This window comes from Stegostoma tigrinum, chromosome 17 (genome assembly GCF_030684315.1).
Source record: "Stegostoma tigrinum isolate sSteTig4 chromosome 17, sSteTig4.hap1, whole genome shotgun sequence".
Lineage (NCBI taxonomy): Eukaryota > Metazoa > Chordata > Chondrichthyes > Orectolobiformes > Stegostomatidae > Stegostoma > Stegostoma tigrinum.
In genome coordinates this window covers 45,606,697-45,634,161 of record NC_081370.1, presented here as the reverse complement: position 1 = coordinate 45,634,161, position 27,465 = coordinate 45,606,697, and the positions used below count along the sequence as shown (strand labels likewise).

At 41.0% G+C, this 27,465-nt stretch overlaps 1 protein-coding gene across 2 annotated transcripts; it reads right to left on the bottom strand.

Moving 5' to 3' along the window:
* Positions 1 to 644: 644 nt before the first annotated feature.
* Positions 645 to 23,476, bottom strand: si:dkey-23n7.10 (SPRY domain-containing SOCS box protein 3). 2 transcript variants are annotated; one of them, XM_048545113.2, is made up of 6 exons: positions 22,979 to 23,476; positions 15,309 to 15,506; positions 10,798 to 10,929; positions 6,270 to 6,460; positions 1,601 to 1,840; positions 645 to 1,324 (listed from the first exon to the last, which is right to left on the bottom strand). In XM_048545113.2, exons 2-5 carry the CDS (start codon positions 15,484 to 15,486, stop codon positions 1,640 to 1,642), a joined length of 702 nt encoding a protein of 233 aa, XP_048401070.2. In that variant the 5' UTR covers positions 15,487 to 15,506; positions 22,979 to 23,476; the 3' UTR covers positions 645 to 1,324; positions 1,601 to 1,639. The 2 variants fall into 2 exon arrangements, with proteins under 2 accessions (XP_048401070.2, XP_048401069.2); XM_048545112.2 differs by having other exon boundaries at positions 1,644 to 1,840.
* Positions 23,477 to 27,465: the final 3,989 nt, after the last annotated feature.

Here is a 27,465-nt window from a genome sequence, read left to right as displayed (position 1 = left end):
GTTCGCAATAAACAACTGCACCTCCCAGTCGCAAACCATTTCCACTCCCTCTCCCATTCTTTAGATGACATGTCCATCGTGGGCCTCCTGCAGTGCCACAATGATGCCACCCGAAGGTTGCAGGAACAGCAACTCATATTCCGCTTGGGAACCCTGCAGCCCAATGGTATCAATGTGGACTTCACCAGCTTCAAAATCTCCCCTTCCCCCACTGCATCCCAAAACCAGCCCAGTTCGTCCCCTCACTCCACTGCACCACACAACCAGCCCAGCTCTTCCCCTCCACCCACTGCATCCCAAAACCAGTCCAACCTGTCTCCGACTCCCTAACCTGTTCTTCCTCTCACCCATCCCTTCCTCCCACCCCAAGCCACACCTCCACCTCCTACCTACTAACCTCATCCCACCTACTTGACCTGTCCGTCTTCCCTGGACTGACCTATCCCCTCTCTACCTCCCCACCTATACTCTCCTCTCCACCTATCTTCTTTTCTCTCCATCTTCGGTCCGCCTCCCCCTCTCTCCCTATTTATTCCAGAACCCTCACCCCATCCCCCTCTCTGATGAAGGGTCTAGGCCTGAAACATCAGCTTTTGTGCTCCTGAGATGCTGCTTGGCCTGCTGTGTTCATCCAGCCTCACATTTTATTGTCTTGGATTCTCCAGCATCTGCAGTTCCCATTATCATTGTAAACTTCTTAGTTCTCTTTGTTTTGACTTGAAAACATCACCACACTCAGGTCCATTGATCATAACTATCCATTTCAGCCTGGATTTTCCAATCAGCTGAAAAGTGATAACATTCATTGACCTAGAAAAAAGTTACACACAAAGATTGAACAATCTGAAACAAAAAATGGATTTCACATTTCTCAGAGTCAATTCAAAGAGATCTCCAGGCATCTAGCAGCACTGATGTCAGCAGTCAATCACATCGAGAAATTCTCACCGCGATAGCCAACCTGAAAGTGCTGAACTCTGATTAACCTTCGCTGTTTATAAACTTTAGAGCAAGGTTGGGATATACATACTAGAAGTTGAAATGTTGAACAAAAGTTTTAAAAATATTATATCTGAAAGCAACAGAATTTTTATCATAATGAAACATTTGATACTACGCCATTCTAAAATTAATTTGCCTGGGCCATAGAGGTTGTTCAATAACAGTTATGACTTACAATGCCATTAAAAAAATAAGTTAAATTTCCTTTCTAAGGTGTAACTTATTGCCGAGTTAACAATGATATCGTGGCATAAAAGAGGAAGTTCTTATCAATTCAGTAATTTTGAATGACTTCAGTCTGGCAGGACATCAAAGGCACTTCCTGTGGAAGAGCAAGAAATCACAGTTTTTAACAGTGTGTGTGCAGAATGTGAACACCAGCACTGCTGCCGTTAATATAATAGCAACACTTGGTTTTGCATCTCCTTTTCATGCAAAGACACTCTCTAAATCTAAACTCAAGGATTAAAAAAAATTTACTTTTTTTTAAGAATGCCTGTTGATAAAATCCACAATTGTTGACGCAATACTTAATTTTGTTTCCTGATTGAAAAATATTCAGATCTAGGAAAACATTAAGCAGTCTTCATGAAGTTACCTTCAATCTTCCTAAAATAATTACATCCCATCTCAGTGATTACTTTGAAAATTCTTTAAGTTGTCCTCTGATGTAGGCAGGGAGTGGCAGTGTGTCAATGTGAACTTTGTCTATTAGGTGCTCGTCGACTGTGTACAGACACTGCTCCTGTAGTGACATGAGCCGACAGCTTCTTATCCCAAGCTGAAGTTCTGTTTCTGCAGTTGTGGAACTGACAATGGGATACAGGGGTACTCCAACCTGTAGGGCTCAAGCAAGACTAAAATCAGTGGCACAAACTGTAAAAATAAATTAAGACATGATCAAGACAGGTACAATAACTGCATTTCTACATCTCAGGACAGATTTATGAGATTATGGATTTATGAAGGGGAAATCATGCTTGACAAATTTGTTGTAATTGTATGAAGACGTAACTAGTAGAGTTGACAAGGGGAAGCCAGTCAATGTAGTGTATTTGGACTTTCAGAAAGTGTTTGACAAAGTCCCACATAACAGATTAATGTGCAAGATTAAAGTGTGTGGGTTTGGTAAGTGCATTGAGACGGATAGAAAGCTGGTTTGCAGAGAGGAAACAAAGAGCAGGAAATAATGGGTCCTTTTCAAATTGGCAGGTAGTAAGTAGTGGGATGCCACAGGAATCGATGTTGGGACCCCAGCTATTCACATTATATAATAATGATTTGGATGGGCACTGCAATGACACATCCCTGCTCCTGTACTCGAAACCTCTGGCAATGAAGGCCAACGTATAATTTGCCTTCTTTACCGCCTGCTGCACCTGCATGCTCACCTTCAGTGACTGGTGCACAAGGTCACCCAGGTCCCACTGAAAACTCCCCTCTCCCAATTTATAGCCATTCAGGTAGCAATCGTCCTTCTTGATTTTGCTTCTGAAGTGAATAACCTCACATTTATCCAAATTATACTACATCTGCCATTGATTCGCCCACACACCCGACCTGTCAAGATTGTGCTCTCTGCATCCTCGTCACAGTTCACCCTCCCACCTAACTTGGTCTCATCTGAAAACTTTGAGGTGTCACATTTTGTTTTGTATGGGGCTTTGGTGAGACCACACCTGGAATATTGTGCGCAGTTTTGGTATCCTTTTCCGAGGGACAATCAAGGGAGTGCAGCGAAGATTTACCGGTCTGATTCCAAAGGTGGTGGGACTGACATATGAGGAGAGATTGACTAGGTTAGGTTTACTGACATTTCCCCACCACCATCAGTTCTGAGGATGGGTCACCAGACCCGAAACATTAATTCTGTTTTTGCCTTCACAGATGCTGCCAGACCTGCTGAGCTTTTCCAACAACTTTTTTTTTGTTTCGACTAGGTTGGGATTGTTTTCACTAGAGTTCAGGTGAATGAGGGGCTATCTCATAGAGACTTATAAAATTCTACCAGAATCGGACAGAGTGGATACAGGGAAGATGTTCCTGATGGTCTGTGTGTCCAGAACCAGGGGTCAATGTGTGAGGATTTGGGGTAGATGATTTAGGATGGAGATGAGGAGACATTTCTTCACCCAAAGAGTGGCGAACCAGTGGAATTCATTACCACAGGAAGTAGTTGATGCCGAAATACTGAATGTTTTCAAGAGGCAACTAGACATAGCACTTTGGGTGAATGGGATCAAAGGTTATGGGGAGAAAGCAGGATTAGGCTGTTAAGTTGGACGATCAACCATGATCATGAAGAATGATGGCGCAGGCTCGAAGGGCTGAATGGCCTCCTCCTGCTCCTATTTTCTATGCTTCTTTGTAAAACATTCTAGTAATTAATGAAGTTTCAGCATTATAACATATACTTTCAAAATAAAACAAAGGAATAACATTGCACCCTTGTACTTAAACTGTAGTGAAGGTTTTAAGTTAAACAGAAATGGGGTATTTTTGCTAATCTGAAACTCGAGTGGTTTATTGTATTAGATTGTTATCTTCAGCTTGATAGATGTACTTGATGTGCATTTTACTCCAGAAAGCTATTTTTCCTCATATGGTAATGCTCATATTATCCCTCAAAATAAAGAATTGATAATGGGTAACATGGTGTTAAAATATCCAACAGAACATTTACTGCAGCTCACTGATGATGCGTAAATTATAGGGAGACAATGGTCTAATGATATTGTCGCTGAACTAATAATCCATGAGACCCAGGTAATGCTCTTGTTAATCAGTATTCAAATCCTATCAAGCCAGATGGTAGAATTTAAATTAAAAGAAAATCTGGGAATTAAAAGTTTAATGATGACCATGAAACTATTGTTGAGTGTCCAAAAAACCCATGTGTTCGCAAATGCGCTTCAGGGAAGGAAATCTGCCATCCTTACCTGATCTGGCGCACAATATGACTGTAGAATCAGACCCACAGCAATGTGGTTGACTATTAATTATCCACTGAAAATTGCCCAGACAACCACTCAGTTGTATCAACACAGTTTGGAGCTGGAGGAACACAGCAGGCCAGGCAGCATCAGAGGAGCAGGAAAGGTGACATTTCAGGTCAGGATCCTTCTTCAGATTTGTAGCTCGGGTTGTAGATGAGATTGTAGACTTGCTCGCCAAGCCAGTGTGTTTGGTTGCAGACGTTTCATCACCCTGCTCAATAACATCATAGTGCACCTCCAGTGAAGAGTTGGTGTTCTGTCCCATTTGTTACATACAAGCCTCGGTTTGCTGGGATGGTTGGCATCACTTCCGGTTCTGTTTTTCAGTGATTTGTATATCGGGTCCAGTTCAATGTGTTTGTTGACGGAGTTCCGTTTGGAATGCCAGACTTCCAAGAATTCCCGGGCATGTCCCTGTTTGTCTTGTGATATTCTGGATGTGTTGGCCCAGTTGAATTCGAATCCCTCTTTGTCCGTGTGTATTGAGACCAGTGAGAATTGGCTGTGTCAGCTGGTGGCTAGTTGCTGTTTGTGTATCCTTATTGACAGTTTTGTTCCAGTTTGGTCTATGTAATGTTGCTCACTGTCCTTGCATAGTATTTTGTATATTACGTTAGTTTTTTGGTTGTAGGAATGGAATCCTTTACGTTCATCAGTGGCTGTCGCGGGGTGGTTATTGGTTTGTGGGCTACCCTAATACCTAGGGGACTGAGTAGTCCTGTGGTCATCTCTGACATGCCTCTGATGTGTTATAGCGTAATTAGTGTGTCTGGCCGTGTTACGTCCTCTTGTTGTGGTTGAGCTATTGCCTTGTAGTTGCAACTTTCAGCCACTGGATGGTGTTCATGACAAATAAGGAATGATGAGGTCCCATAGGCTTCCCCTAACATTGAGGCCAATTTGAAGAAACATAAGACCATAAGACATAAAAAAATAGCAAAACTGCCAAACCTTTGGTCTCAAGTAAATCTTCTTAGCGTAGGCAACAGTTTTAAATGTTTTCTTCGGCTGTATTTTCTTTCAGAAGTACTTTATAGCTATACCATGAGGAGCATTTGACTGCAGTTTCTTTGAAATAAGAATTGTGTGCACATGAGTATTTTTTCCAACTTGAACAAGCTTAGAATTTAATAAATAAATTAACTCTGTCTTCTGGCTTTGCCTACTGACACATCTCAGCATGATCTGTACTTTCAAAAAGTGATGCTGATGAATATTCAAATTCTTTATTTCTATTAGGTTTCCAAATATCTGCACCTGATATCTTAGAATCCATTCTTTATAGACAGCACTGCTGGAAGAAGGGTCTTGACCCTGATGCTGCCTGGGCTGCTGTGTTCCTCAAACTCCACACTGTGTTGTTACTGCTGGAAACCATATCATGCCTCCTCTGTCTCAGGTATCTTTCCCTGACATGCCAATGCTTATGTTATCCCTCATAACCCAAGAACTAAATGTGGATAATGCTGTTTTGAATGATCCAACAGAATGTTTATTCCAGTTCAGTGTTATATATAAATATTAGATTCACAAACACATATGTGCCTGTGCTAGAATACTATCCAGTTACAGACAACAGTGTGCTTTCATCCACATGTCTTTAAGAAATCCAACTTAAGATGGCATCTGAGACTTTTATACCATCACGGCACATGTTCGAGTGATGATATCATGAGCATGTCTGTTAAAGGTATATTGACATTTTATCATTTAGTGGTGCACTGATATATTGACTTTGAGACATAAATCAAAAGTACTGTCTCATTAATCGAATGGCAATTTTTTGCACTTATGCCTGAGAAACAGAACCTCACATCCAGCCAACATTAAGTATTTACATTTAACTTTGATTGAAACTTAAGAAGCTCAACAGTGTAACTCAATGCTTTCTGAAGACATAACACATCACAAATCCATTCTGGGAATTTCAATTTCTTATTTTGTTGTTGCTCCGAGGTCTTTGTTTTATTGTCAATAATGACCACAGCACCAATTATAAACTGATTCAGTGGCTCATTATTTTTCAGTCTTACTGAGGCAGGAAGAGAAGAATTTCATATTGATCGAGACTGGAATTGACTTCCACAGATCAAAGCAGAATGTGACAGCAGTTTCCTACAAAATTCCGTTTATCATCACCTCCGTAAAGGACAATAATCTAAATGACTGCCATGTTTAAACATCATTTCATTAAAAATGATTATAAAATTTCCAATACTTTTTCTCACACGATAACAAATTTCAAACATCCTACACCTGACTATTGGTTACCTTATTGAGGCCGGTGAATGCCACACCTAAATTACGTCCATTCTTATAAAAGGTCATAGTACCATCATACAGATTTAGGTCAACTCCTATGATTGTGGCTTTCTCATAAAATGGTTCAGTATATTGCCTGCTGTGGCCACCATGCCAGGCTATACCTTTGTGGGATAAGCCCCAGCTTTCGGAATCCATCCCTGTGAGAAGGAAGTACAGTCAGGTTAGAAAACTGCTCAATCCCTCTCAAAAAGCTGTTTAATCTGATTGGATTTCCTTGATTCTTCACAATGCTGTTAAAGCGCTGTTCCACATTTAAATGTTTATTAAGAAATGCATACATGATCAAATGAAAAGTAACATTCAGAGATTGGAATGACATGATATGCAGTGACATATCATTAAGAAGGCTTTTAAATTCCTTGGGTTTATAAATTGAGGCATAGAGAATGAAAGCAAGGAGGTGAATCTACTCCTCTACAAATCATTGAGCAGACAACATTTAGAATATTTGTTCAGTTATGGGCACCTTATTTAAGGAAGGATGCTAAAGCCCTGGAACCAGTTCAAAGGAAATTTACTAGAGAGATACCAGGAATGAAGGATTTTAGATACATGCAAATATTAAGAAATTGGACTTATTGTCCTTGGAGCAGCGAAGATTAAGACATGATCTCATTGAGGTGTTCAAAATTATGCACAATTTTGACAGGGTACAGAAGGATACTCCATTTCCATTAATTGGTATGTCAGGAACTAGAGGTCACAATTTCAAGATTGTCAGCACGAGGGCTAGGAGTGAGATGAGGAGAACCTTCTTGACTCAGAGTTTTGTCAGGATTTAGAATGCACTGCCTGGGAGAGTAATAGAGGCAGATTCAATAGGAGGTTTCAAAAGAGAGCTGGATATATATTTGAAAGTGATTAATTTAGAGGGTTACAGAGATAGGAGGGTTACTGGAGAATGAGGCCAGCTGGGTAACTCTTTCAGGAGCTGATACAGACATGATAGTAAAATGATCTCCTTCTCTACAGTACAATTCTACGATTCTATATTTATACAGAATGTATTTTGTAGGTTTGGTTGCACAGAAACTCCAAATTTGTACAAACTGACCAACACAAGGAGGTACCTAAAGAGACAACATGTCACTATTGACCTAATTCCATACAGAACCATTTTGACTGGAAATGTATTTATATAATAAAATCCCAAATCAAAGAGAAACAGTTTGGCACGAAACTGATGTGAAAAATAAAGCATATTGCAATTAGAAATGAGAAAGGTGACCAAGTGTCAGAAAGAGGAGTAACACATTAGTAAAGAAAAGGAAAGATGACAAACAAGCAATAAACCTGTCAAAAAGAACCAGAAACACACATTATTTAAGTTACATTTTGCATTTTAACATGGTGGTGATTCTGAAAGGGTTTTACTTGAGCATCTGCATCTTAATACCAGTATCCGATGAAACTAAGATAGTTCCATGGACAATCCTCATGGATTTTCCTATTTGCATCCAATCCAGCAGATTTGGGAGCCAGCTAATAACAGGTGGTGTGGAAAGAAGATCCCGCATGGCAACAGCATGCACAATATTTAAAAGACAGACTGCAGCCTTTCTGCAGGCTTATTTGTTGGTATCCTGCAATTCCATATTTAAAATATCTGTCTACACATCACTCACTTCTATTTTACTGAATATCCCTGGCCATATTCTGGAGTAGGCTCAGCAGTTTGATCTCTGAGCTGTTTGTCTATGAAAGTTCCTCAGGGTAGGCCCAATCATCTTCAGCTGTTTCTTCATTGACCTTCCCTCCATCATAACGTCAGAAATGGGAATGTTCACTAATAATTACTCGATATTCAGGACTATTTGTGACTCCTTGGATATTGAAGTATTTGATGTTCAAATGCAACAAGATCTGGACAATATCCAGCTTGTGCTAACAAGCGGCAAGTAACGTTTACACCACATAAATACAAGGTAATGACCATTTCCAATAAGAGAATATCTAACCACTTTCCCTTGACATTTAATGATGTTATCATCACTAAATCCCTCACTATCAACATCTTCAGGATTAGCATTGAACAGAAACTCAACTGAACTCACCATATAAACGTAGTGGCTCCAAGAACAGGTCAGAGATTAGGAATACTAAAGCAAATAATACATTTCCTGACTCCCCAAAGCCTGTCTACCATCTACAAAGCACATGACAGGACTGTGATGGAATATCCTCCACTTGCCTAGATGGGTGCAGCTCCAACAACACTCCGGAAGCAGCAAGGACAAAGCAGCCAGCTTGATTGGCACTACAGCCACAAGTATCCACACCATCCACCACTGATGCTTACAGCCGCACTGCGCACTACTTGTAAAATGGACTGCAGAAATTCACCAAAGATCCTTTGTCATCACCTTCCAAACCCACAACCCTCACCTGCATGTTCCCGTCCAAGCCATTCACTATCGTGCCTTGGAAATGTATTGCCATTCCTTCACATTTGCGGGGTCAACATACTGGAATTCCCTCTCTCAGAGCATTGTGGGTCAGCCCCCAGCAGGTGGACTGCAGCAGTTCAAGAAAACAGCTCACCAGCACCTTCTCAATGGCATCTAGGGGTGGGCAATAATTGCTGGCCAGCCAGCGATGCCCATGTCCCTTGAGTGAGTCTGAACAAAGTAGAAACAGCTCATCAGTGTTCACAATGCTACAAATGATCAGCTCTTGTAACATGCTACTTGTGAATTTTATGTCTCCGCTTAACTTCCTGGATTCACGGGAGAGGACTTAGAAAATGTGAAGACACATGTCAATAGTGAAGAGGACGAGGGAGGTAACTCAAAAACAATAACCATCGCAAGCTAAATTATGCCAGGAAAACCATTAAACGTAACATCTGAGAAGCCTCATGGTCCTGATGGCCAGCATCTTTAAGTCTTAAAAGAAGCAGCTGCAGTGATAGTAGATGCATTGGTTGTAATCCTTTGGAAAGGTCTCAGTGGCTGCAACAACTCTATTCAAGAAAGGAAGCTGTCCAAATCAGGTAACTATTGACCAGTTAGCCTGACATCTATCATCAGGAAATCGCTTGAATCTATTATTAAAATGGTGGCTGCAGGGCACTTAGAAAAGCATAATATGACTGTGCAGAATCAATTTGCTTTTGTGAAAGGGCAAAAGCATATGATAAATTTATTGTATTTCCATGTGAATGTGATAGGTAGATAAAGTGGAATCAGCAGATGGGATGTGGTTGGATTTCCAAAAGGCATTTGATAATGTGCCACATAAAAGTTAGGAGCTTTTAGCGTTGGGAATGATATATTACCTTGGAAGAATGCCTAACAAGCAGGAAGCTTAGAGTCAGCATAAATGAGTCATTTTCATTTGGTAAACTGTAACTGGTGGAGTACTGCAGAAATCAGAGTTGGGCTCTCAACTATTTACAGTCTGTATCAATTGCTTGAGTGAAGGAACCCAGTGTGTTGTAGCCAGTGTGCAGATAATAAAACAGATATGCAGGAAAACAAGTTGTGAGGATGATACAAAGAATTTTGTGTTCGGATATAGATAGGTTAGTTGAACAGGCAATAATATGGCAAATGGGTTATAAAGTGATAAAATTTGAGGGTTTCCACTTTAGCTGAAACAATAGCAAAGCAGAAGATCAGATCAGCGAGCCTGTAGAATGCTACAGTCTGGGTGTCCTGGCACATGGGTTACAAAATGTAAGCATACAGGTACAGCAAGTAATTAGGATGGCAAAGCAAATTGTCACCCTTTAATGCAAGGGGAAATAGAGTATAAAAGCAAGGAAGTCTTGCTAGAACAATACAGGGTATTGAGAATACTACACTGAAGTACCATGTGCAGTTTTGGTCATCTTACTTAACGAGGAAAAGCCTTGCATCAGAAGCAGTTCAAAGAAGGTTTATGAGCTTTATTCCTCGTATGAAAGGGCTATCTTATGAGAAAAAGTTGAACAGGTAGGGCCGACACGTAATAGAGTTTGGAAGAATGAAGAACTGAAACAGATTAGATGCTGAGGGGCATTCCACAGCGTTGATGCTGGGAGGGTATTTCCTCTCACGGGGGAAGCTAGAATCAGGAGCTCAAAATACGGGTTTCCCATTTCGATGGAGATGATAAGGACTTTGTTCTCGCAGAGTGCTGTTGGTGTTTTGAAATCTCTTCTCGAAAGAGCAGTGGAAGCTAAGTTATGGAACATATTGAAGGTTAAGTTTGACCTATTAAAGATAAACAAGATAGTCAAGGCTTTTGCAGGGGCAGACAGAAAATTAGAGTTCAGGCCATAATCAGATCAGCCACAATCTTACAGAATCGTGAGTGGGCCTGTTAGCTGAATGGCCTACTCCGTTCCTATTCCTTATAAGCATCCCAAAGGGGCCAAAAGGAATGTCTGTAGCATAAACTGAGGCAGAAAGACTACATTCACATATGATAAATGTGACCTGGACACATAATGTACTGATAAAAGTTTTACAGAATTCTTAAGGTTACTTACCGAGCATGTTTATAAATGTGTAATTACCAAGATGAAGATGTGCATTTCTTGTTCCAGCACCCACCATCACAGAGGTACCATATGGAGGTTCAAGAAACTTAACTTCCCAATAATGTTCTCCATGGATGAAGCCTGTACAAATAGCACAACAACGAATACAATGCTGCATTTCATAAAGGTACTTACAACAGATTAATATGTCAACTATGTGACTCCAAGCAGTGTGCAGATTTGTATTACTGTAACAACAAAACTATACAAATGTTCCTTTGTACCTGAACATTTTGGGATAAAATTAGTGGCATAAACAGGGAAGAAGGTTTTCTAAGATTACAAAGGGATCTTAATCAAATGGATTAATGGACTAAAAAATGACAGATGGAGCACAATCTGGATAAATGCGACACATTGCATTTTGGTTCAACAGACAAAGGTTAGACTTGTACCATTAATAGGAGGGCCTTAGACAGTGTTGTAGAACAGACGGACTGAAGAGTGCACATACATAATTCTTTGAAGTTTGCATCACATATAGGCAGGATGGTAAAAAAAAGTTTGGCATGCTTGCTTTCATTCCTCAGCCCTTTCAGTACAGGGTTTGGGAAGTCATGTTGAGGTTGTGCAACACATTGGTGAGGTCTCATTGCAATAATGTGTCCAGTTCTGGTCACCTAATTATAGGAAGGATATTATCAGTTGGAGAGGGTTCAGAAGAAATTTACCAGGATGTTGCCAGGAATGGACGGTTTGAGTCATAAAGAAAGACTGGATTGGCTGAGACTTTTTCACTGCAGCAAAGGAGGTTGAGAGGCAACCTGAAAGAAGTTTATAAAATAATGAGAAGCTATAGATAGAGTTAATGGTAGTTGTCTTTCTCCTAGGATGGGGAATGTCAAGACTAGGAGGCACATTTTAAGGTGAGGGGAGAGAGATTTAAAAAAAGACATGACAGGCAAATTTATACACAGAGGGTGGTTTGTGTGCGGAATGAGCTTTCTGAGCAAGCGGTGGATGTAGGTACAATCACAATGTTTAAAAGACATTTGAATCATTACATGAATGGGAAAAGTTGAGATGGATATAGGCCAAGAGCAGGCAGGTGGGGCCAGTTTAGTTTGGGATTATGTTTGGCACAGATTATGTTTGGCACTGGTTGGAGCGAAGGGTCTACTTCCGTGGTGTATAACTCTATGATTCTATAACAATGCACTGTACTGATTTTTTCATTTTCCACCTCTTCACATTAGTAATTTCTAAACAAGCACAGAAGTCAAGAAATCACTGCTGACAACATCAGTGAATAATTCACAACTACTTCCATTCAATATTCTTGTGTATGTTACTTTAATATAAAGTAACAAACTGTGGAGCTGTTGACCGAAATTTTCCAGGTCTCTCTTATTACAGAATTAGTCTGGGAGGACTAGAGGATTGCAACTGTTATGCAGTTGTTTAAGAAAGGGACAAAGGATAACCCAGAAAGTTATGGACCCATCAGCTCGATATAGTACGGGATAGGATAAATACAGAGAGTAAAGTGAGTTCATACTAGATGGTCAACATGGCCTGGTTAACAGCAGGTCATGACTGACAAATTGAATTGAATCCTTTGACACGGTGACATAGGTAGTGGAAGTGGGTGATGTTGTGCATGTTGTATATTTGGATTTTCAGCAAGCATTTGGTACAGTGCCACACAACAGGTTTGTTAGCAAGTTAGAAAAGTTTAGGATTGATGGGTCCTTAGCAGCATGGATTAAAAGTTGGCTAAAAGAAACATAGGGTAGATACATGGGCATTTCTCACATTGGAGACAAGTTGAAAGTGGTGGTCGTCAGGGACTGGTGTTGGGACCCGTGCTTCCTCTGATTTATATAAACAATTTGGAGATGGGTGTTGAGGGCAAAATCTATAAATCTGCGGACGATCCTAATCTAGGGAGAATAGTGAATTGTGAGCATGTAATTTATATGAACGATCTGGATGAGAATTTAGGAGGCATGACTAGCAAGCTTGTGAATGACACCAGAACTGTGATATAGTCAACAGTGAAGAAGGATATGTAAGAGATCTTCATCAACTGGGTCAACGGGCTGAGGAGTGGCAGGTAGAGTTTAACTGGGATAAATTTGAGGTATTGCACTTTGGTAAAACAAACAAGGGTGGGACTTAAACAGTTAATGGGTCCTGGGTAGTGCTGTCAAACAGAGATCTAGGGGTTCCGGTACATAGTTCTTTGACAGTTGCATTACAGGGAGACAGGGTGGTTAAGAAGGCATTTAGCACACTTGCCTTCATTGCTCAGACCATTGAGTATAGGGGTTGGGACGTCATACTGAGGTTGTTGAGGACATTGGTGAGACCACTTTTTGAAGTACAATGTACAGTACTAATCGCCCTGCCGTAGGAAGGATATTATTAAATTGGGGAGAATTCAGAAAAGATTTACCAGGATGTTGCCAGAACTAGAGGGTTTCAGTGATAAGGATAGGCTAGACAGTCGCAGACATTTTTTCCCTGAAGCATAGCAGGTTGAGGGGTGACCTTATTGAGATTTATTAAACCATGCGGGGCATAGTTAAGGCAAACAGCAAAAGTCTTTTCCTTAGGGCGCGTGAGTACAAAACTAGAGGTCATTGTTTTAAGGTGAGAGGAGAAAGATTTAAAAGGGGCCCGAGAGGCAACTTTTTCATACAGAAGGTGGTTCGTGTGTGAAATGAATTGCTAGAGAAGTGGTATATGCAAGTAAAGTTAGAATATTTAGAAAACCTTTGGACATAAAAAACATAAGAGCCAAATGCAGGCAAGTGGGACTAGTTTAGTTTGGGAAACTTGGTCAGCATGGACGAGTTGGACCAAAGGGTCTGTTTCCGTCCGTATGACGATGACTCAATGACTTTAGACAGGCAGCGACCAGTTGGCTAAATGGGCAGACAGCTGGCAGATGAGTTTCAAAGCAAAGAAATATGAAGAAATGTGCTTAGACAGAAAAACACAGAGAAACAATGCGGGTTCAATGGTATAACTCCAGGAGCAGAGGGACCTCAGGGATCATGTGCACATCTCTGAAAGTGGTCAGTTGAATAGTTGAAACAATTGTTCAGAAGGCTTATAGGATCTTTGTTTTATAAATAGAGCTGCAGAGTATTATAGTAAGGAAGTCATTCTACATCTCTACAAACCACATTTGGAGTATTGTATTCAGTTCTGGGTATCTTATTTAAGGAAGTCTGTTAAAGGTCTGGAGAAAGTTCAAAGCAGATTTACTAGAATGATACCAATAATGAGGGATTTTAAATATAGGAAAAGATTAGAGAGATTGGGCTTCTTCTTTCGGAGCAAAGAAGGTTAAGAGATGCTCAATTGAGGTGTTCAAAATTATGAACAGTTTGGACAGGGTAAAGAAGGATATTCTGTTCCCACATGTTGTTATGTCAGTGACTAGGGGTCATAATTTCAAGATTGTCAGCAAAAGAGCTAGAAGTAAGATGAGGAGAAACCTCTTTGCCCAAAGAGTTGTCATCATTTGGATTATGCTGCCTGTGAGAATGGTGGAGGTGGATTGCACAGGAGATTTACAAAGGGAGCTGGATATATATTTGAAAGTGATTAATTTAGAGGGCTACAGAGGTAAGGCTAGATCTTTTGGGAGCGGGTGCAGACACAATGGGTCAAATAGTCTCCTTTTGTACAATAAAATTCTATGATTCAATTAATATAGGAATTGAAGAGTTTGTTATAAAAGTTTTAATATAACTTCTGCAATAGCAAATTGAAGAGTATTAAACAATTGTCAACAAATCTTGTCAGTCACTTTTGGGACTCCATAAAGTCAAAATTATATTTTTGTGCATTTTTTGTGAAATAACTGTAAAATGGGAAGTTGAAAAGGCAAAGAGAATACAACATGAAACTATCGCCGAATTGGAGGGAACTGCAAATAAATGTTCTGAAAATAATCTGATGGTGTTCAGCTTGAGCCCATATGTGCACAATGTTAACTGGCAGCAGCACGAATAACAGTGGTCAGCGAAGGGAACGTTTAGTGAGTGAACTAGACAGTGAGAAAAGTAAAACAGTTTTGTATTTGTTGCTCACATTATCTGTTAAACATTAACATTAAACAGATAATGTTAAAGACTTATTGCTCATTGTAATGTGGCTAAATAATAAAGCAATATGCAATTGCTTTGCAGCAATGCAATTTACTTCAGCATTGCTACCAATTTAGTATTAAGTTGATGCAACTGTTGCTTTTCTTTACATTGGTCTACCACAGGATGATGAGGCATAAACATAAAGCATAGGTCAATATGGCCACATATACCTACCAGAGCAATGCAATGGATATCAGTGTGCAATCATCAAGATGGCTCCAGCTAAGACTATCCATACACCAGAAGACACATTAATGTCAAGCATTTAACTATAAATTTGAATAAAAAGAAACCTCTCTTACTCTCTAATATCAAACACAAACCAGAACACAGCAAAGTCTATTATGATACCACCTTTTGTTCCTCTCACTCCAGCTGTACCTTCACTTTGCAAGACGGGATCAATGTGGAAGTAAACTGCTCTCCGACAAGGAGGAAGTTGTACTGCTGGTGATTTTGCATTAACATCCCACACCCAACATTCCACAACAAAAGCATCTGAGAAGGACTCAGGGGGACAATGATACTCCATTGTCTGTCTAAAGACATAACCTGAAACAGATTACAATAAGCATTATCAAAATCAATTTAACAGTAAATTATACCTTATCAGTATATGAGCTTTATTAGAATTGAATTAAAGAAAACAAGCACAGAAGGTATTAAATGCAAGTTATATCTTTGAATATCCTCTTTGCTGTTGTCCTGGGTAATTTCTGTTCTCCTTTTAAAGAAGCTACTGAAACTGCCAGACACTGATCTACCATTCTGCTGTCACTCTTAAACGTAGAAATGTAGCAGATAGCAGCAGTAATAGGCCTTTTGGCCCCTCAAGCTTGCTCCACCATTCCATATGATCATGGCTGATCACCCTAATTCTGCCCTCCCCATATTCCTGATCCCTTTACCCACATGAGCTATATCTACCTCCTTTCTGAAAACAGATAATATTTTGATGTCAACCACTTCCTGTGGTGGTGAATTCCACCGGCTCACCACTCTGAGAATGAAAAATGTTCAACTCATCTCAGTCCTAAAAGATTTACCCGTTATCTTTAAACTGTGACCCGTGGGTCTGGGATCCCCCCCCCCCCCACTATTAGGAACATCTTTCCTGTTTCTAACCTGTCTTGTCCTGTTACAATTTTAGAGTGTTCTATGAGAATTCCCCCTCATTCTTCTCAACTCTAATGAATAACTGGAGTTCGTCTGACTTAGTCATTCCTCAAATATCAGTCCTGCCATCCCAGGAATCAATTTGCTATACTTTCTGTGCGCTCCTTCTATAGCAAGAACACCCTTCCTTAGATAAGGAAACTATAACTGTGCACAGCATTCTAGGTATGAACTCACCAATCCCAGTATATTAGCAGCAAGATATCCTTGCTCCTGGGCTTAAATCCTTTCACTATGAAGACCAACATGTATTTGTTTTCTTTACTGCCTGCCACACCTGTACGCTTACTGGTGCACACTTCATAAAAGGGGTTTCAGATTTGTGTCACTGTGACATGAACAGTATCGTGTCCAGAGCTGATTCCCATACGCACTGAAGGTAAGACCTATGACACCATTTCCCATTGGTAGTCTTAGATTGATTGGACTTCTCTCCTCCATCAACTATTTTAAAGTCATGAGAAAAGAGTCACTGGCATCCAATTATTTGTCCCTTAAACAAAGTCTCCTACAACCATTAAAACAGTCATGCACAGCACTTCCCCCATTTTTGGTAGGTGGAGTTTTAACTCAAATCACAGTTGACAGATATACCTGTAACATAACGCTGGTATAAAGTACTTGAAAAATGCCTATAACTTTTCAGATATCCGAGTGGACCTTCACTTAGCTAGTGTGTGCAGGATAAGAAGACAGAATGTCAGTGAGGGAGTGGGGATTGAAGGAAGGGTTTAGTTGAACCGAACACATAGACGGAACTCAGTTCCAATCGTAAAGTTTTGCAGGTTTGCTCCAGTTCCGCTATCCCTGAAATTAACTGTATAGTGAGAGGAATAAGTTACATTTGGCCAGAACTCCCTATTTATTGGGAATGCAGACAGAAAGGAACTATCTGAATTTGCAGTTATTAACAAATTAAGGCTATTATTTCAAAAAAGACACAAAGCGACCAGCAACAAGAAGTTTCCGACTCTCCATTCAACACCTTTTAACAGCCACCAAACTGCTCGATTCCACCATGGTTTTACAGCTTTTTCCCCATTACAGCCTAGGCTCCCTCTTAACAGACTGATTCCTGAGATGGTAGGCTTGTCTTTTGAGGACACACTGGGTCTGTACATCCTGGAATCTCATCGAAACTTACAACAATCTGACAGACTTGTATGGACTGTATGCAGGGTCAATGTTTCATCTGGCTGAGCAATCTAGGAAGAGAGGTCATGGTCTCAGGATAGTGGGCAGGCCAAAGCTTCTTCATTCAAACAGAGAGTGGTAATTCTGTAGTATTCTCTACCACAGAAGGGTGTGGAGACCATCATTAAATGTTCAAGAAAGAGATAAATAGTGCCATTTCCCTCTAATATTCTTCTCACAAGAGTTCTGTTTATGCTGTGAATGCAACTTCAGTTACATCACTGAGTGACTTCCATTAACCTCTTGCTCTGCAATAATCATATCAATCTGCTCCAATGTCCCTCCACTAGTGTTTCTACGTTATGTCAGCACCACAGACTAATATCCACGTTTCAGCAACATTTATATAGGTCGCATGAACACAACCAGGCGTGGTTTGCTGAGCTTATTCTTATAATGAAAACTTACAAATGGAAAGAATCTAGAGTTGAGTCTTAAGGATTTCAAGTCATGGGACCGTATATGCAGTGTGGAGCTGGAGAAACAGAGCAGACCAGGCAGCAGCAGAGGAGCAGAAAAGTTGACATTTCAGTTCCTGACCTGAAACATCAACTTTCCTGCTCCTCTGATGCTGCCTGGCCTGCTGTGTTCCTCCAGCTCCACACTGCGTTAACTCTGACTCCAGCATCTGCAGTTCCTGCTATCTCTATGCAGCTGTATATATTTCCTTTTGTCAGCTTGTTCCATTGCGGGATTGTCCCTGGGGAGAAATCCTGTTAATACTGTGATAACAAGGCTGGAAGACTCACTTTCCTTCTGGTCCCACTATCGCATTAGTCACAACATAAAAGTATTTATTCTTTATTATTTATCAAGGCACATTGTTTATATAAAACTAAAGTACTGTGATTCTGGACAGCTGAAATAGAAACAGGAAGTGCTGGAGAAACTCAGCAGGTCAGGTAGCATATGTGGAGAGAGAACGAGGTAAATATTTTCAATCCAATAGGAATCTTCTTCATATACATGAAATGTTAACACTATCTGCTGAGTTTCTCCAGCACTGTCTGTTTTTATTATCTCATGTTTGTCAAAGTTTAAATAAAAAAATCTATTAACCAGATACTTAATAAACAGAATTATCAATTTATTATCAAAACAAAGCTTATTCAATAAACATGCAGTAATTGGTTAACATACATAAAATCATCAATACAGAAGTATAAATACTTAATCCTCTAAACATTCCAGACACACATGCAAAAATGCACACACAAGCTTTGGGGGAAAGAGAGAAAAATATTTTCTACAGAGATTGTCTTTCAGGGAAAAAAAAGCATTTTGGCCAACAGGTTACTGTTGAAGGCAGAAAGATAAAGCATAGGATGTTCCAGAGCCTGGTACCTTGATGTTCTAGCACATGAAGTCATGTTGTCAACCATGTATGAATGATAATATCTGAAGTCTTGCAAATACAACTTGCTCAGGAAATACAATTTTAAATTGTTCTTTCAATCACTTCCTCAAAAATGCAAATAGGTTTCACCTGCAACAGATGTAAAATTATTTCTGGAAATTTTTCTCATTTTGGAAATGGGAGAGATCAGATGGGCAGATCATTCATAGCAAGCTTTCCTCTGACTCACCTTGCCTTAACAAGCTTTCCTTCAACTGAGCCAAACAGAACAAAAATCTCATCAAAGGAGTTACCGTTTAAAGCGGTCTGACCAAGGTCTATAGCAAAATAAGCAGCTATCATCAGTCATGTGATTTCTTGAAAGTCCTAGATCATAGAATAGATCACAGAATCCCTACAGTGTGGAAACAGGCCCTTCAGCCCAACAGGTCCACACCGAACCTAGCAGCACCTATCCAAACTCATCCCTCTATAGCCCATCTAATCTACACATCCCTGAACACTATGGGCAATTTAGCACAGCCAATCCACCTCGCCAGTACATCTTTGGACTGTGGGAAGAAACAAGAGCACCTGGACGAAACCCATGCAGACACGGGGAGAATGTGCAAACTCCGCACAAACAGTCACCTGAGGGTGGATTGAACCCAGGTTGTTAAAGAAAATCTGAAATGTCCACAGTGAACTTTCACTGACCTCTTTTAGAAAAAACTATTCCACATAGGTCCACAAGGCTTGAAATAAATTTCTTTTTCAACCATCCTTCAAAACTGAAATCATCCAGCAAACGTAAGCATCAATGTAAAAATACAATGTCATTGAGTCACAGATTTTACAGCACAGAAAGAGGCCTTTAGCACATTGTGTACACATCAGTCAAGCACCTAGATATGCTGTCTTGAAAACAAATGGTCTTTCTAGTTTGTGTGGATGGCAACCTAATGTTGTCACCATCACACGGCACCAGGTACATGTATCTGCCCTTTCCCCCCAATTCATTCCATATTTGACAGAACATGGTCAGTCTATTTTTTTTACCCTCCGTTACTGTAACAATTCTCACATTTACTGATAGATATGACTCTGATGTAGTTCCCTTCCCGATTTCATGCAGTATTAAGCAGTATATATTCGGTAACTTCAACCTTACTCATATCTCTCTCCAGACATAACTTGCACACTCTAGGATTGAACGAGCAAACAAAAATTTGATATGCTATAATTCTAATATTTTTGGCACAATATCAAAGGGCATTCCTGCAAAGAACTAAGAACTTTGTTAGCTTTGGGTATTAATTGATGAATGTGGAATCCCCAATAAAGATTGTTTTTAAGGTAGTTCACCTATGGGAGATATTGACTATAGAACGTAAAGCTATCTGCTAGTGGATCCTTTACATGGTAACGCACGTGATATAGCTTTATTGAATGCCGTATACAATTCAGTATTGTCAAAGGCTTTGACAAAGCTCATATTGTCACATGAGGCATCATATATATTTACAGATCTCAGGGTAAGTCATAAAGACTATAAAAAAACTGAAAACCATGCTGATTACTAGAGATTGTGAGCCTCAAAGTGCTGCATAACATGAGAATAAACTATATGTTCAAGCAATTGCTAATGGCATTTGGTGATAGGTAAGGGATTGTAATTTTCTGGCTGACCTTTCTCTTTTTATGAATATGTCATAGATGTTATTGTCTCCATTGATGATAAGTAGCTGAAGTTAATTGACTATTGAAAAAGGATGGTCAATATCAATGCTCTCTGATGAAGGGTCTAGGCCCAAAACATCAGCTTTTGTGGTCCTGAGATGCTGCTTGGCCTGCTGTGTTCATCCAGCTTCACACTATGCTATCTTGGATTCTCCAGCATCTGCAGTTCCCATTATCACTGGTCAACATCAGAGCAAGTTCATTAGCTGGTCACTGTAAAATCCGGGAAGGTATTTCATCCGGACCTGCAACTTTATCAGGATTTATTTCTTGTAATATTGTCATCCAGCTGGGTGGGATTGCCCTTCTGATTTTATTCTTATCTATCTTATCATGGCCAAAGAATCATCTACAATGTTTATCTTCCTCCATTTCAATCTCTATGACCCTCTGAGTATCTATCCTGGGCTGCATTTGATTACTTCTCTGCACACTGCTCCACTATAGCATTACCTGAAACACAAAGTGTACCCTGATGACACACAGCTCTATCTCAACAAATCACATCTCTTAACCTCATTTCTGAAGAAGGGTCCTGACCGACATGTCGGCTTTCCCGTTCCTTTGATGTTGCCAGGCCTGCTGTGTTCCTCCAACTCCACACTTTGTTTTCTGCAGCCTTTCATTGCCTTTACTTTGTCGAGCTGCAGGCCCAACACTTACCAATGGGGCGGGGGGGGGGTAAAAATTTCCACTAATCAGATATTGGGAAAGCACAGCCACTTCTGGTGAAAGCTCTGTTCTTTACTTCATCCAATCAATCTGGCCCCATGAGTACCATCTGACATGAAACAGATCACTTTCACACTAGAAACAGCCTCTGCCATGAATGCAACAAAGCACCGTATCAGACAGTGGACTCAATGTAAGAAGAGGTTTCCTGAATTTGTTGTGGTCCAGCGAGGTGGGTCGTACAAAGCTCCAAATGATGATTTACATCTGAATGCTGCAACTAGAGTGGGAAGGTCAGCACATTCAACTCCTCCTATACAGAGGGCTATATATCTAAACTGTTCCTGGAGATCCACACTGTTATGAATATACACAGGGATGCTCATGGCAGCACAAGATAATGGTTTAATCATCACTCTTTATGTTGCATCCATGGGAGAAAGGTCCACAATGAGAGTGAGAGGTCCCAGACTGGACTTGATCCTCAAGGCTACAGGCGATCAGCTACATGGAGGAGACCGTCACACAGGTAGCAAAGATGCCTGTGTGTCTGGTTGTCAGGGATGGGGCATTACACATAGCAGGGGCCAAAGGCTGTGGTCAAGGCACTTCAGAATGGAGCATTAATGGTGGAGGTGATCTTGTTGTTTCACTAAGCAGAAAAGGACACTCTATGACAGACAATGTGAAAACTGAGTTGCATGAAGAGATCAGTATGATTATGGTTAAAGACAATGCTGTGTACCTGTATCAGGAGTTAAAGAGGGACAGTCATAAAACATAACATTCTTATAAACCTGGTCTGATTTTAAACACTCCATCAGTCATGTCTGTGTTTTCAGCTGCCAAGCCTCAAACTCTGAAATCTCTCCCTTAAATTTCTCCAACTCCCTTTTGCTTTCCCCCCCACCCTCCCTTTTAAGCTGTTATTTTGTCAAAGCGTTTTGTCAGTTGTCCTGTTGCCCACAAACTTTCATATTTATTTCATAAAATGCGAACAAGAAGCACACAGGCAAATTGTACCACAAGAAACACAATAAGTGAAAGAAGTTACAAAAACAGAAGTTGCTGCAAAACTCAGCAGGTCTGGCAGCATCAGCGAAGAAACAATCAGAACAGCTCTGAGGAAGGGTTACAGGACCTGAAACGTTAACTCTGATCTTTTTTTCTTCACAGATGCTGCCAGAGCTGCTGAGCTTTTCCAGCAACTTCCGTTTTTGTTCCTGATTTACAGCATCCACAGTTCTAACGGTTTTTATTAAGTGAAAGAAGTTGCTGTTGCCACATTTATACAGTGCCTTTATCACTAGGAAATGCCTGATATTGGCTCCAAATATTTAAAAAGACATGAATTATGAGTAAAGGCAAGGTATAAATCTGGTGACTGCAATATAACAAGGATACTGGTGTACAGCAGAAAAAGCGGCCAAACTGATACATGAAGTACTGTAATCAGAGATGATGGGAAGGATCTAGGCCCGAAACGTCAGCTTTTGTGCTCCTGAGATGCTGCTTGGCCTGCTGTGTTCATCCAGCTTTGTTAATATGAAGTACTGTATCTGTGTTGTGAGGAGGGTATATACCATGCCTGTAATACATACAGTCTCAGTGTGTCTGAGAGTTTTAAACACCGTTTAGTACAGTCACTGTGGTATAGCAATCAGTTCCCTGGAATTCTGGATAAGCTTGCTGAAAGTGTGCAGTTAGAATGGGAAATTTTTTAGATCATTTAGAGAACATAGTGAGCTCCTAGTTTCTGGCATTCACTAGGATTGTTGTCCCACACTTCCCTAACTTCATGGAATATAGTCAGTACCCTTACTGAGTCAAGTTCCAGTTCCCCACCCACATAAGTGTCAAAACAAAGCTCATTGTTGCCTGGGGTATGGGTCTGATCCGCACTTACCCCTTCAGTCTCCCCTCTCTCTCCAGCTCTGTTTATCACAAAGTAGAACTGAAGTTGTAAACATGCGGCCGCGAGCACCTCCCACAGACAGTTCCCACTGTCATTGGCTGAGAAACGAAGCTGGACCCGCCCTTTAAATCGATATTTATCCGGAATATATTTCCTGTGACGGTGTGAAACATCTCGCAGTCAGTGGGAACTCATCCTATATTGTGTGCCTGCCTGGAATCAAACCCTTTTCCATTCTGGGGTATTGGAAATAACATTCCCAACTGAGAGGAGAACGCCCGTGTATCTCACTCAGCTCTTTGTTTCCGTATGTTAAGGGCGGGTTGTTTCTTTTGATTTGAATGACTCAGTATTTCTCGCTGGCAGCGGGGTATTTGTCCTAACGTTACCGTGATGTTTCTGAAAGTTGAGGTCACACTTTCAGCTATAGGTCCGTCCAGAGTTTACCTCTGTACTTCTTCAAACCTCATCTGGATAGGCTGGGATGTGATAATGGGAACTGCAGATGCTGGAGAATCCAAGATAACAAAGTGTGAAACTGGATGTACACAGCAGGCCAAGCAGCATCTCAGGAGCACAAAAGCGGACGTTTCGGGCCTAGACCCTTCATCAGATGAAGGGTCTAGGCCCGAAACGTCAGCTTTTGTGGTCCTGAGATGCTGCTGCGCCTGCTGTGTTTATCCAGCCTCACATTTTATTATCTTGGATAGGCTGGGACTTTTTTTCCACTGGATTGCAGGAGGTTGAGAGGTGATCTTATAGAGATCTATAAAATCATGAGGGGTATAGATGTGATGAATGGTATATGTCTTTTCTCCAGGATGGGGGATTTCAAGGTTGGGGAGCATTTTTTAAGGTGAGAAGAGAGAGACTTTAAAAAGGCATGGGGGCATTTTTTTTACACAGGTTGGTTCACGTGTGAAACGACTTCCTGAGTAAGTGGTGGATGTGGACGCAGGGGTGGCACGGTGGCTCAGTGGTTAGCACTGCAGCCTCACAGCACCAGGGACCCGGGTTAGATTCTACCCTCGGGCAACTGTCTGTGGGGAGTTTGCACATTCTCCCCGTGTCTGCGTGGGCTTCTTCTGGGTGCTCCGGTTTCCTCCAAAGATGTCCTGGTTAGGTGGATTGGCCAAGCTAAATTGCCCATAGTGTTCAGGGATGTGTAATTAGGTGGGTTATGGGGGATGGGTCTGGGTGGGATGCTCTGCGGTTCGGTCGAAGTCCAGGCTGAAGGTTAGGCTGTTTCCACACTGTCAAGATTCTATGATTCTACAGTTACAATGTTTGAAAGATACTTAGATAAGTATATTTAGAGGAAAGGTTGGAGGGATATGGGCCAGGAGCAGGCAGGTGGGACTAGTTTGGGATTATGGACTGGTTGGACTAAAGAGTGTATTTCTGGACTGTATGATTCTAATACTCTGTAATCTCTGAATATTGTATATGGGAAATTTTAAAACTTTGCAAAATGTGTTCCTCCTACGTAAAGTTCAGTTGCAATTGAGATAGCTAAGTGCAATTAAACCTACACTGTCTGCCTTTTGAAACAATGAGATCTTTAGACCAAGATTTATCAATTCAAGTCGGTTTAGATTGAACATAAGATCCAAGGCTGACATGTATAAGTCTTGTTCAGAAACAGGAATTGCTAGTGAAACTCAGCAGGTCTGGCAGCAACCGTGGAAAGAAAGCAGAGTCAATATTTCAAGTCTAGTGACTCTTCATCAGATCTTAGTGTTGCACCAAGTTGACATCTTTCAGTTGCTAGGTTAAACCCAAGGACCCATTTGCTGTCTCAGACAAACATAAACAATTACATGGAACTCAGAAGATGCCTTGATTTGGCAGGGCTTATATGGTATGGACCGTGGCTGAGCTGGGCCATGCTGTGGGCCAGCCTGGGTCAAGGAGAGCTGACCTGCGGTGAGCACGGCAGGGTTGGTGCAGGCTGAGCTGATCAGAGCCAAGCTTCACTGTAACAGGGTTTGGCCAAATGTAGGTTACCTGGACAGGGCTATGCTGGACTGGGCTGCTCCACATGGGTTTTGGGCCATGTAGGAGTAGGCCATGCAGGGTTTGATGAGCTGAGTTGGTCTGGGCCAGGAGGAGCAGGGGTGGGCTGCACAATGCTAACCACATGAGACAGGAATGAGCAAGGTTGGGCCACATGGGGCTGGATCGGTAAGAGCTGGGCTGCACAAAGGTGGGCATGCAGAGCTGGGATGGGTTGAGTTGAGTTGGACTGTTACCTCTAACATTGCAGAGAAATGTCTGCTTAGAAGATAAGGATAATTCACTTTAACTTTTTTTGGATTTCAGAAGAAAATTGAATGTTTCAGATTTAAAGAAAAGTCAAAAGTGTCCGGGGCAATTGAGGCCCAAGATCAGCTATGATCAAATGGAGCAGCAGGTGGATGGGCCAAATGACCTGCTTTTCTGCATATAACTTGTCTTCCTTTAGATCTCTCTTGCAAGAACTGTTTGTGACTTTCTGTTCAATGACAGCAGCAGAGTGACTTGTTCTCAGGAAGAGATTAAAGGCTGCCTACCAGATGGTGGGGCCCAGATTGCTGCTGAAGCTGTAAGAGCTTTGATAGGCGTGGTGACGTTGAAATTATGAGACCTGAGTTGAGAGGGGCTGGAGTTATTGGGATGTTAAGTCCAGGGGCTTAAGTCCAGAAACGTCAGGAGGATAGAAATATGGATAAGTACTGTTAGATTAGATTAGATTCCCTACAGTGTGGAAACAGGCCCTTCAGCCCAACAAGTTCACACCTCCCCTTGGAGCATCCCACCCAGACCCAACCCCCTATAACCTACACACCCCCTGAACACTACAGGCAATTTAACACTGCCAATCCACCTAGCCTGCACGTCTTTGGACTGTGGGAGGAAACCGGAGCACTCAGAGGAAATCCACGCATACACGGGGAGAATGCGCAAACTCCACACAGACAGTTAGCCAAGGCTGGAATCGAACCTGGGTCCCTGGTGCTGTGAGGCTGCAGTGCTAACCACTGAGCCACCATGCCGCCCTGTTACTACCTAGCATGAGAGTCAAAGCTCTTCAAATCCCATCAAGATAAAGATCAAAGACAATCTCTGAAGTTCAAAAGTATAGGAGAAAGTTCTGGAAACAGACAACCTGGGACATGTGGCAAACCACCACAAATGCAGAAAGAAAAACAGAAATTGCTGGAGAAACTCAGTGGGCCTGGCAGCATCTATGGAGAGAAAGTGGAGTCAATGTTTCAAGTCCAGTGACTCAGGCATTGTGAAGGAGGGTCACTGGACACCAAATAGTGACGACTTTCTCTCCGCAGATGCTACTAGACCGGCTGAGTTTCTCCTGCAATTTCTGCTTTTGTTTCAGATTTCCAGCATTTGCAGCTGTTTGTTTTATTTCATCCCAAATATAGGTTAGTGGTGCTTAATTAAAACCTCATGGTGACCACATTCCCAGATAACAATGATTGTGGTTTGATTTAATTTTATGTTTAGTTTCAGGGCAAGATGAATGGATCCAAGACCAATATTTAAATGTAAATAAGTTTAAATAATAATAACCCTACCATTGATATCATGTCTTTATTATTTTTCTCAGGATAAGGAGGTAATTTCTTTTACTCTAGAAAACCATGTGAATGGCCCCTACTGCTAAAGTATAAATTAGTTCATTGTATTTTAGTTGGGAGAGAAATATCCTGATTTTCAAAAAAAACCTTACAACCTTGTTGTGATCAACCAAGAAAGTTGGATAGAGGGAAGCTGGTCTTCCTCACTTGACTGTAACAGTGACCAGTATGTAGCAGTTGCTTGATATGAATTGTCACTTATCAGACTGAGCCTGACTGCTGTTCATGTTTTTTCGTCGTGTGGACAAGGACTGCTTTAGTCCCTGAAGAATTATGATTTGAGTTAAATGGTTCAGAATAATCAACAAACAGTCCTATTTCTGACCTTATGATATCAGGATATCAGCAAAAAATGTTTGAATCTATGACGTGGGCCAAAGGAACCTTTACTGTGGTGCCCTTGGACTGAAATGATAGACCATCAACAGCTCTGGCCCATTATCCCAGATAGAACTGAATATATTCCCCTCAAATCACTTCAGTTCTGCTGGGGTCCTGCTGCCTTAACCAGTCCAGTGTTACACTGCCTAGTAGTTCTTATCCAAAGCCAGAAAGGCTTTGGTCAATATTCCTATGTAGCCACTCAAGAACAACCTTCAGTGACCATTAGTTCAATTTTCTTGTCAGTTTTAGTCATTAATATTTTCAATTGCCATTCTCTTTTGAGAAAATCAGTTCCTTGCTCAGAAAACAAAATTATGCTGTGATGAAAAATTCCTAATTTCCAGTAAGTCACAATCAAATTGCTTTTTGCTTATGAAAAATTCAAAATTTATGTTAATATATAACAAAGTGATTCAGGATCATTGTTTGCTAACCAGATATTTAATTGGTATTTAA